At 40.4% G+C, this 12,137-nt stretch overlaps 2 protein-coding genes across 2 annotated transcripts; both read left to right on the forward strand.

The window, feature by feature from the left end:
* Positions 1-444: 444 nt before the first annotated feature.
* foxe3 (forkhead box E3) lies at positions 445-1,783 on the forward strand. The gene has a single exon (XM_023405207.1). The coding sequence runs from the start codon at positions 463-465 to the stop codon at positions 1,708-1,710; it is 1,248 nt and encodes a 415-aa protein (XP_023260975.1). The 5' UTR covers positions 445-462; the 3' UTR covers positions 1,711-1,783.
* Positions 1,784-9,011: 7,228 nt separating this feature from the next.
* On the forward strand, positions 9,012-11,458 carry foxd2 (forkhead box D2). Its single transcript, XM_023405210.2, has one exon. The coding sequence runs from the start codon at positions 9,481-9,483 to the stop codon at positions 10,582-10,584; it is 1,104 nt and encodes a 367-aa protein (XP_023260978.1). The 5' UTR covers positions 9,012-9,480; the 3' UTR covers positions 10,585-11,458.
* Positions 11,459-12,137: the final 679 nt, after the last annotated feature.

Consider the following 12,137-nt stretch of genomic DNA (forward strand, 5'->3'; position numbering starts at 1 on the left):
GCCTGCTTTTTCTTAACTAAAGTTTGAATTTTGAAATTTTTAAAACTCACAACAGGGTAAGACAAAAACTAATTGCTGTAGCAATACACCACAGAAAAATAATACTCCTGTAAGATGATGTGGTTTAGAGTTAAATATGATATCACAGCTCCAGCATAAGTCCCTATGGGTGAGAGGAATATTACAATTTTCTTTTGGGTTTTATCCTCCTGCCTCCATCGTCACTGGTGAGCCAGTGGCGTCATTCCTGCCCTGCCTTATAAAACTGTCAACGCCTTTCTCTCACCTGGACTGACACACACCACCCAAACACCAGGACAGGACAGGCGCTATTTTTGGCCAGAGCAGGGAACCAGCCACTGGTAAAACAAAAGCCTTCGTACCTAACGCGTTTTCTCTTACGGGCATTTCCCCCCCAGCTGATTATTTCGACAAAGAGAAGAGCATTTCATTGTTTCTTTTATGAATCTGGCAAATTATTCTTACTTCTCTGGCATGTGCAACATGACCGCAGAGACGCAGCACTCGCCCTCCGAGGCAAGTCCTGTTGTCCTGTCTCCAAATGTGAGCTTGGACTCGCCGCTGCCTCCGCCGCCTCTGATGCTGCAGGCCCGGTCAAAGGACAATATTTTGATCAAGTCTGAGCCCAGAGGAAACAGCCCCAGCACGGAGGATGGAGCCGCTCTGGGCCAGACTGAGGAGCACCTGCCCACCGGGAGCCGCCGGAGGAAGAGGCCCGTCCAGAGGGGGAAACCTCCCTACAGCTACATCGCTCTCATCGCCATGGCCATCGCCAACTCCCCCGAGAGGAAGCTCACCCTGGGGGGCATTTATAAGTTCATCATGGAACGTTTTCCTTTCTACAGGGAGAACTCGAAGAAGTGGCAAAACTCCATCCGCCACAACCTCACCCTCAACGACTGTTTTGTGAAGATCCCCCGGGAGCCCGGCAGACCAGGTAAAGGCAACTACTGGACTTTAGACCCCGCAGCTGAGGACATGTTTGACAACGGGAGCTTTTTGAGGAGGAGGAAAAGGTTCAAGCGCACAGATGTCAGCACTTACCCCGGGTACATGCAGAGCTCCAGCGCCTTTACCCCAACTCCAATGGGCAGGCCCTCGTACCCAAACACTCTGTACGCTGGAATAGGGTCTGGTTATGGCTCTCAGCTGACAGCCACATCCCCACATCCCGCCATGCTGCATCATTACCAGACCTCCGCCGGGGTCGGCCAAGGACAGCCGCGCATGTTCAGCATCGATAACATCATCAGTCAGCAGAGCGGCCCGGGGGGAGAGCTCAACACTCAAGCGCTGGGGCTGGGTGCGGGTGACCTGGGCACCATGACCTCCAGCTGCTCGGTCACCGGCACCGACCCGTCAGCGTGCTTCCAGAACCAGACAGTCAACCCCTCGGCGAACATGCTGAGCAGAAACAGCGGGAACATCACCTCCAATCTGGCCGCGGGGTACCCTTACTCCTCTTCGGCCTCTCCTCCTAACCTGCCAACCATGACCCAGTCCGGGTTCTCCCCGGGGAGCTCTCAAGTTTATTGCTCCAGCAACCGGCTCTCCCTGCCGGCCCTGCGCCCGAACTCCTGCGCCGACCACACGGAGCAGCTGCTGGGCCTCTCCAGCCCCATGAACTCCTACAACAACACCTACATGAGACAAGCCAACTTTGCATCAGGATTAGACCGGTATATGTGAAACTTTGTCAGCTAAAAAAAAAAAAATCCAAATTAATTACAGAATAGACCGATAGGCCACTAAAAGTCCCACATTAAAGAAACATGGCCTCAATGAGTTCATATGAAAGGAAACAATTAATTTCATAACATTAAAAGGTCCCTATCTGAAAATCATTGGGATATTTTAGCCAAATAAGGCCTATGTTCCAAAATAGCCCACTATTATGTTACCAAATGTTCCTGTAAGAATTTGATTTACTTTTGCCAACATTAGAAACGAAATGACAGAAAATGACCGAGCCTCATGCAAAACATTCCTATTAATAGGTGTAAAGCCATTTAGATCCGTTTGACACATTCCATGACTGTATCTCAGAGTTTAATGTATTTTATTGTGACACGTTTCTTTCATATTGCCTGTGTTTTAGAGTTTGTTTTTTAAGTTTACATGCATTTGTTATATCATCCAAGTCTGCTGTTTGTCATGTAAATAGTTTGTTATAATGTAAAAACTTTAATAAAAGAAATGTGTTGATATTGGTGAAGTCAGATTGTCTAAAATAAATTCATTTTTTAAATAAATGTGGTTTTTATTTGTGACAATTTAAATATGTTTAGTTTCTCATATCAATATCTACTATATAGGCCTATATAAATAAATAAATAAATTCATACTTAAATGATTTTTAGCCTAGTCTTTACCTCAAAATTCAGACATTAGAAATATTTAAATATTGGCCTGTTGTAAAGCAAATTTAGATGTTTATTACCTAACACAAGGTAAACATGAAATTAGTGGCCCTGTTTTTGTAGATGGCAATCAAAAGCCTACCCCCCCCCCTTAGCATATATCGTGAGCAGATGTATAAATTAGACCCAGTAAATATTTAGAAATAAAGAACACATTGTAAAATTATAAATAGAACAACAATCCCAGGTTATGAATTGTCCACATTTACTGACACTCAAACTGTGTACACATGAAAAACAAAACATGCAAAATGTTCACCAGATTTAAAACCTGAGCTACAGGCCTTCTGTCAAAACTGAGAGAATACCAACAACACAATGACTGAGTAAAAGATGTACAAATGAGATTTGTAATTTTTACAGTTTGTACTAAAGTCTCTGTTTTATCTTAGATATCTTTTTAGAAAAAATCTGCCTCAGTTTAACTCCTAACATAAATGGAAAGGGTGAATTTATTTTTCTTCATACTTAGTTCCTTTATTTGAATTCCAACATATGAAGTTCTTATTTAAAACATCTTCATTAATTTAAAAATAATGCATTTATGTTACTTGTGAAATGAATATTATATATATCAGTTTTATGTTCCTAAAAACATTTTTTGTTTCAAGGTGATGGATGCACATGTGATATTACCCTTTCAGTGCTCACTCACTTTTTCTTTGAGGAGCCGGAATAACAAATCTACTGATTGTTCACTGGTTATCAAACTATTTATCAATAGTTGTTGTTAAGAATTCAATTTGTTTTTTAGTTTGTTTTCTGTTGAAAATGAAAATAACAACTGCACATTAATTATAGTCAACTGCTGAAGCCGTACATTTATAAAAGTTGTTTCTCATCTGAGGTTGTGTGGAAATGAAGAAAAGAAGGTGTCGGTTGGTTTTTGGTTAAAAAAAAATAGGCCTACTACTTAGTCCTTTGTAGTGCTTCAATGGTATCTTTTCCATCATGGAGAGGTAATTTCATGACTGTGCATCCTGCAGTTACTTTTTCTTGAATATATTTAAAAGTTTAAAGCAGAAGTAAAAAAAAAAAAGAAAAAGAAAAAGGAGAGAGATAGAGAGATTTACAGAAATGTATAAAAATATAAACTTATTTTTATTTAATAATAAAAATCTCAATTTTTTTTTTTTTCTCGGGTGATCAAGCTGTCAACTATCAATAATTTGGCTTTCCATTGTTGATGCATCTGAGGGGTTGGATGATGTAGGTTAAGCTACAATCTCTTTGCAGGGTCCATGATACAATCAGCAAGGGTTGTATCATAATCAAACTTGTATATGGAGCCCCAGCTACAGTTCTTCCTTCGTTTTGCAGCAGGCCTATAGCACATTGTTGCCCCAGGGCCACCTGGTGGGTCAATCCAACCATGCACACAGGATCAAACAGGCTGAAGCAGTCAGCACGAAGAGTTCTGGGTAAGTGAGGTGGAACAGCACAAAGACCAAACAGTAAGTCCAACCTTCTCCCACATATGTCATGACCTGGGAACTATTAGATATATCAAATCAGGTAGTCAGGACAAATTCAAAGTGTGGGTTCTGCACATAACCAGCTAAACCTCATTACCTCTGTCTGACAGCCTGCAACAGCTGCCTGGTCATTATAGGTGAAGGATGTTGATTCAACCCTGAATTGCTGATGAAAGTGAAAGAATCAAACAGTTGCTCCAAGCAGAAATACCCACCACTAGATGGAAGCAAAAGCAAGAGATATTCAGTCTCTGGGTTTATTTACACTCTTTTACATTTGCAGTTTGTAAGTTTGTTGTGATGATGATTAATTGCACTGATGCTGGTCAACATTGTAAGTAAGCGGGTAACAATGTTCCAAATGCTATTTTTTTTTTTATACCTACAATGAAGTTGGTTGGATACAAATTACACAGAATAAGACTTAATCTAATTTTTTTAATGCATTTTGCTGAACTGAATTCATGGTTTTCTGCTTCCTTAATTCATACTTAAATGAGCGATTTTCCAAAGAATTGCTTTTGTTAATTGAAGAATTGGAGTGAGTTTATAGAGAGCTGCAGGAATGAGTCCTGAGTATTCAGCATTTTAACACATCCGCTTCCCTCATCCTGAAGTCTATGAGTTGTTTGAATGGGTTTACGGTTAGATGGCTGAAGTCTTAAAAGAGGCTGGTTGCTAACAAGTGGCTAAATGGGACGTTAAACGTCATCACATGAAAACTGATCCACTCGCCAGTCCGCCTTTATGGTCTCGTTGTATTTATACTCGTGCTTTTTCAAACTATTACTGACTTTGTGAGATAAGGCTTTTGTAGAAGAGGTAAATGCCAAATCAAACTACAAGTTGGAAGTTTAGTAGTGGCGACCTTTAAGTCATCTGACTGTGATGTAGTTTGTTTATAGTCTAACGTTAGCTTTTTAAATCTGGTGGTTGTATTTAGGCTTCAAAAGTCATAAAAGTGGTGTTCATTTGTGAAGATTATCATGCTGAACAAAATGCGTAACTATTAAAAACTTTTGTTTGTCACAGAGCTTATTTCCTGCACTAATCCAAAAGCCAATGTAAAATCCCATTGGCTTTTTGTTAAGGGAATCAGGGTGAAGGCAACTTCTGGGTCGGCCTACAAAAATACCTAATTCACTCTATCAACATGCGTAAAAATACTATATAAAAATACTGATCAATATTTTGTTTAACATGGGTTTTCCAAGTTAAAAGTAGCTCAGAAAACTTTGAAAAGGGGTTGGAAGCTCATCTACTTTTTTTGTTTCCTCAGAGACTTTATTATTCAAAACAATCTTCATTTCATCTTTTAAAGTATTAAAGACTGAAAATGGAATACTGAAATCAGATATCCTACATGATAGAGAAGACGGAAGCACATCTACTCTTACTTCCTCATTGAGAAATTCTGGATCAGGCCTTGTACCTTGCCCACCACTGCTGCTTGCGATAGACTGACTGGTGAAGGAGCAGTGCATGTGGAGATGGTTTGTTAAAGGGAAACATCAGAGAGACTCAGCCAAACATGTTTGAGTCTCAGTCAGACCCAGACTCAGATGAGGAGTCTGCAGTGCACCAAAATCTGCACCTATACATATCAGGACGGTTAGCACAGTTAGCATCTTTTATTTGTTTAGGTTGTTTGTTAGCTTGTGACTGGCAGTGGCGGACACAGTGTTAGTGGTTGTGCTAATGCAAACTCTTGCTCTCTGTACTGACAAGTTTTCAGGTTTACTTTGCCCGCCCCCCATCCCCGAAAGTTGACAGGATTTGTTCCTTAGGTTTGTGACGTATGAAACCATGGCTTTCTGAGATCGTCATTGGTACAGTGCAGTTCCAAATGAGCACTAATGCAAAGATGAAATGTATGCAGAATTTGAAATATTAAGAAGCTGGTTGAAAGTTGGCTCTATATCAGGTTTTGTTTCTTATGTTTTTTTTTTTTTATAATGAAATGAAAATTGCGTCACCTTTTCATGTGCACAACCTGGACTCAAGACTCTGAAAGAAATATTTTGTACTGGCTTCAAAACTGGGATATTGCAATTTCTAACCTTATTCAACAAACTACACCATGCTGGAAAACGTCTCAGTGTGATGTCATATCTGTCCAGTTATCTGAAAGACAACAAAAATGCTAAAATACACGAATATCATCTACAACTTAAAGTGAGTGTTTCCTCCTGCAACTCAAAACTGGCTTCAGCAGGCAGCTGGTGTAGCTTCAGTGTTCATAGATCACCAGAATGAATGAGAAACAGCGGATAATCAAGATATTCAGGTGCTCCTGTGTAGGTTTGATGCACTCTGGGCTTCCTAAATATCATGGTAATTTTTGTTTCATTTGGCACTATAGCCTCGTCTTACACTGGTGAATGTATAGAGTCACAAAGTCACAGTCTGCTCCCTTAATCCAACCCCTAATCTTCTATTGGACATTTGTTTATGCTTCATAATGTTGCTCTCACAATCTATCTGACACCCAGAATTCTCTATAGGTACTATGAGGTACATGAATACCTCTGCATCTAGTTAATAATTTCTATACTTCATAAATGACCATGATGTTTCTTATTGGGTCACACAGATAAGAAGTTTACTGCATTTTATTAACAAATAATTGCTAGTTGACTTAACCTGCTCATCTCTCATTATGTCAGAACCCCTCAGCAGCCTTTAGGTTTTCAGTTGTACTATTTCCCTGTGTACATAGGACCTGACTGTGATTCTTATGACTCTGGTAACAGCAGAGGGCGCCTCATCACCACGAACTGCAGTAACAAGAAGCCGCTCCATTCGGGGCAGGTCACGGCTCATAACAACCAAATCCCTATTAAACCTTTGGAACCTTGAAGAACCTGAAATATCCCGTGTAGCCTACGTATTGTAGGTAATCAAATTTTAATAATTCGAAAAATGTATTTGACAAAAAAACCCCGATTAAATAGCCTAAAGACTTCTCAGTCATATGCCACAACAACATTAAATACGTACAAGTAATTTTCTTGATAATAATAATAAAAAATAATGCATATAACACTTTTGTATCTAATATTCTTTACACATAAATATTTATTTTTGAACGGGCCGCTCAGTCCATCTTTTATTGACTGACTGTTAAATATGCAACACTGACTTCTAATAGGCCTACAGCACATAATCAACAAGTCTGTGCATAAAGAATGACAGTTTTTCATATCGGAGAAAGTCATGCAGCTCATTACGTCTGTGGTCCCTGTTGCAGAAGACACTGTGAGAGGTCAAGTAAATAGATAAATGAATAAATAAATGAATAAAACGTGGGCATGTGTTTGTATTGAAAAAGACCCTCTGGCACAAAAATGAATGACAGGGAAAAATATCTAATTATGTGTGCTGCGTGTGAGACCCCCGAGAAAGTAAATGTGTCAGGCCTGACGGACAGTTGTCAGGCAAGTCTCAGATTTTGAAAGGACACAGGACTCAGTCAGGGCAGGGGATTTAAGGTGCCGCCTGCTTCACTTCAACTTGATTTCTCAGTGGAACAGGCGTTTCCTTCAATGAATATATATATAGCCTATATATAAAACAATGCAGATATACTGTATGGAAACTCTGTTGTTCTCTAATAAGTCAAACATAAATAAATAAACGCAAAACGTATAACAGGCAGCATATTGTTGGACCCACACGGTGAATGGGGTGCTGATGTAAACGCATTACAATAAGTCGGAGTTTCTGCAGCGTAATGAACTGGAATGTCCGCCTGCTCCACATAAAACCCGCACACATTACAGACGCATTACACATTGTCATCTGCTGGCCTTTCTCTCCATGACGAAGACGAATTGGAGCAGGTTGCAGCTGACTGTGCCCCTGTGCGCCCTTGTGAATAACGCAGAAAATGCAGATGGATAATGTTGTGACTTCTTGACAAGGAAAACACAAAACCCGTGAGAAGTGATCAGGGAATTAGGCTACTGGCCAAAATTCAATACGCCCAAATTAACCAATTTACTATGGACTCGTGCAAAGCTCCGTTTGTATAGCCGGTTCATTTAACACCTTAAATAAAGACTCAGTTTACAGATCCACATGTTTAAACTCCAAACAAGAATTAGAAATAGCCCTCAATTAGGTTAATCGTCAAACGAAAATAGTGTTAATAGGCCTATTTTAGTGAATTTTGCAACATCCTGCTATCAATTATAAACTGCATTTTTATTTGGCAGATTCTGTGAACAAATGTATTTGACAAGTAATGGAAATGTAGCCTAGTTATTATTATTAATATTATCAATAATGGTTCATAATAATTATTACTATTAATACTAATAATAACAACAATACTCATAATAATAATAATAACAATAAAAATAATAATCGGATTTACCTTTCCAGCTGTGTCATTATATTCATGAGTGCATGTATTTTCATACATTTTAATAATTACTCACTTGTAACTATATTATGAACAAATGGAAAATTTGAATACACTATAAAAATGTTCACTAGCCTATAAACTTCGATTGTGTTTGTGGGCTGTTTCATAAATATCTCAGTCACCATCATCGTTGTACACCTTATACTTTTCTCACACTGTAAGAAAATGGTCAATTTAGATGAGTTTAGATGAATTTAAATAAGTCACGTAACCTCGTGTTCAGAAATAAACTTGCATTTCAAAGGAGTAAATGAGAAATGTCTTAAATCGGTTGTCAATTAGATTTTTTTTTCTTGCTTTTAATGGTTTTTGTTTTTTTCAAATTCCTATTTTGAAATAGATTATCGATATATTGATGAAGTACAGAATAAAGGAGATCTCCACCTAGTAAATAAAAACTTGAAATTCTTAAACAACTTAATATGCGTGAAAACAACCGATAGCATATTATCCTCCTGTAAAGTGTAGGTTTATTAGGCTATGTGTTTTTTTTTTGTTTGTTTGTTTTTTTTTAACCAAACATGATTTCAAGATTCAAAAGCTGCTCCACATATGACTTTTTGTAGGGTGATCTCGTCCAGTTCCTGGTAACAGTGACTCAAAGACCACGTGATCAACGTGGTCCTATAAATACCTTTTGAAAGCTAAGGAGGATAGAGTGACAGTCTGGCTGGATACCTACCCAATCCCGTGCGTAAAAGATATTTTGGAAAGACACTTGGATATCCAAAAGTAGACTTTTAAATACCTACAGCACAAACTGATCACAGACGGAAACCATCGCATTTGAAGACAACCCAAGTGTGTATCGGTGCAAGATCGATGATCTTCGACTGTCTTTTTTACGCCTAAAAACCCGAAGTTTTCTGCTCGATGAGAACCTCGCACGGCCCTGCTTGACCAGCCTCGGACGACCAGGAGACACCAAAGCCACAGGTCAAAGAGTTATTTATCTTTTGAATATATTCTAGCCATGTGTGCATTCAGTAGTTGGAGATAGAGCTGCAGCAGAAGTCTGGTGTGGTTGTAAGGGGGAGAGGGAGAGAGTGTGCGCGCGCTCTCGCTCATTAGCCTCACCGGACCACAGGAGGAGGAAATCTGGGAGAGAGGGGGAAGAGAAGCGGCGTCTCCAAGGATGACTTTAGGGACGGATATGTCCGACAGCTCTGCATTGTCCGAAGATGTGGACATCGATGTGGTTGGGGGTGACATATCCGTCGGAAAGGACGGAAAGTACATTCACCACGAGTTCAACTTGGACAATGACTCGGACGATAATTACTCCCAGAACGCGGCCGAGAGGAGTTCCTCTCCCGGTCTCAGCAGCTCCGACTGCCCGTCAGACCAGATGGGATCCAGCGCAGACGCCGGGACCGTGATTGGGGACAAGCCCAGAAAAAGTGCACTTGTGAAGCCACCTTACTCTTACATCGCCCTTATCACCATGGCCATCCTGCAGAGCCCAAAGAAACGCCTCACTCTCAGTGAGATCTGCGAGTTCATCAGCAACAGATTCCCTTACTACCGGGAGAAATTCCCTGCGTGGCAAAACTCTATTCGCCACAATCTTTCCTTAAACGACTGCTTCGTGAAAATCCCACGGGAGCCCGGCAACCCAGGAAAGGGCAACTACTGGACCCTCGACCCGGATTCCGCAGACATGTTCGACAACGGGAGCTTCTTGCGCAGGAGGAAGCGCTTCAAGAGGCACCAAACTAATGAAATCCTCAGGGACTCCGGTGGCTTCCTACCCGGGTTTGGATACGGTCCGTATGGATACAACTATGGACTTCAGCTGCAGAACTTCCACGCAGCTCACAACCCGTATCACCCACACCACACAGGTGGTTCATTCCCGTTCCCTAACGCCCCCTGCACCTTGCCCTCATCAGCCTCCATATTTCCTGCGCCGCATCCCCTGCCCACCCTTTTAGGGGCCGACTTAAGAAAGCCCTTTTATCCCCAACTAAGCCCGTCTCTGCCACCTCTCAAGACGGACTCCAGCACCCCGAGTCGGCCTTCCTTCTCCATTGACAATATCATCGGTGCGGCCAACTCCACCGCCTCTTCCTACAGCGCGCAGCCGGGCAGCCAGGCTCAGATCCTGGCCATGTTGACCCCAGCACTGGCCTCTGCTTCCAGTCATTTGAACCTATCACAGGACAGCATATTACACCCTGCTCCACAGAGCGAGACATTTTCCAGCAAAACCCCGAATATGAACACTTGTCCTTTCTAAAAACAAAACAAAAACAAAAACAAAACAAAAAATGGACCGCTGAAAATCTTTTATTAAAAAGCCAATTGTGGCGTCGTCCTATGTGAAGGTAGGCTGAACATTATTGCGTGTTTTGGCTCTCCTAACGATGTAAGAGGAGAGAAAGGTTTATTTATGACTTGTAAATATGTGTATAATATTGAGAGACAAAAACCAGAGAAACTCGGAGGGATCTTTTTAAAAACAATGCTGGCCTGTAATCTGGCTTGTGGCCTTCACCTGACAGTGGAAGGAAAAAGAAAATGATCCTGTTATTTTATAAGTTAAAAGGTGTCACCCATGGCTACGGGGATGATTTACGAGTTTTTTTTTTGTTGTTGTTTTTTTTTTTTAAATATAATTGAGAATTTTATTATGATTTATATTGTTTTTTATTTTGTTGCGTCGTGAGAAAATGGCACTGTTGTTGTTGACATATGGCTGACAAGAGACGGCAAACTCAGGTTTTACTTAGAAAGCACATGGAGATAAAGGGGGGTGGGGGTCGGGGGGAGTGGGTTCTGACAGAAAAATAACCATTTCCCACTATCGCCCCCCCCACCCCTCTCCACCCACCCACCCCCTCGAATCTCCTCTACATGGTGAATTTGTGACAATATCATTTCATGTTGTTGGACACGTAGGCTGTGTGGTTTTGGTATATATATGAAAAAGAGCGCATTACCTCTCTCAACCTTTTAATTGTTGTTCGTTCCTTATCTATTTCACAATTTAATCTGTGAAGCATACAGTATGTCATGTGTTGCCAATAGAGAGAGACACCTAAATGTTCATAGGTCATTTTTTGTTGTAATGACAAGAATAATAAATGTTTGTGAATTTGAAAAAAAAAAAATCGTTATTTATTTTTTTTTTTATTGCATGGAAAGTTGAGGCGTCAGAAATGTAAAAAAAAAAAAAACAAACAAAAAAAACAAAACAAACCTACAGGCTAACGGACTAAAAAAGCAGCACATGAGTTGAATCAACTTAAATCAGGCTATATGCTGTTTTTGTAAACCTTTTTATTTATTTATCTAACTTGTAAAACGAATTGTTTTGACAGGTCTCAAACATTTTGACATGTATGTTGCAGGACTTCATCACTTATTTGAACGATTGCACACGGTGACAGTAAATTCTCCATTTAACTATTTACACTTTAAAGCCAAATCTCAATATTCATTCTTGCTCCTAATTATAATGAATTGAGGTGTGAACACTGAGCAGTTGCAACGAGGGGATCAGACAAACTCAGCTCAGTCTGTTTGGCATGCAGTAAATGAAGACTTTGTAGGTGTGAGAAACGGCACACAAATTCTGTTGAAATATTTTAAATACGACTTGATGTATATAACAGTCATGAATATCACGCAACAGTGGGCAAGTATTCCTCTTGTGTGGCTCTTGCTCGCTTGTAAAGGACCATTCTAGCCAGTTACAAAGGCCCTAAATGAATGGGGGACGTTAGCAGGCCTCGGCGGTCTGTAATTGAAAGTGAACAAGGATATACCCACGGTCTTTTGGGCTTTCGT

The sequence above is a fragment of the Seriola lalandi genome, unplaced genomic scaffold, assembly GCF_002814215.2.
Source record: "Seriola lalandi dorsalis isolate HSWRI2012SDOR001 ecotype SW California unplaced genomic scaffold, Sedor1 jcf7180002054267, whole genome shotgun sequence".
Taxonomy (NCBI): Eukaryota; Metazoa; Chordata; class Actinopteri; order Carangiformes; family Carangidae; genus Seriola; species Seriola lalandi.

What these genes read in the sequence shown, in the direction of transcription:
- foxe3 (XM_023405207.1), top strand. Translation starts at nt 463, where the DNA reads ATGAATCTGGCAAATTATTCTTACTTCTCTGGCATGTGCAACATGACC.
- foxd2 (XM_023405210.2), top strand. Translation starts at nt 9,481, where the DNA reads ATGACTTTAGGGACGGATATGTCCGACAGCTCTGCATTGTCCGAAGAT.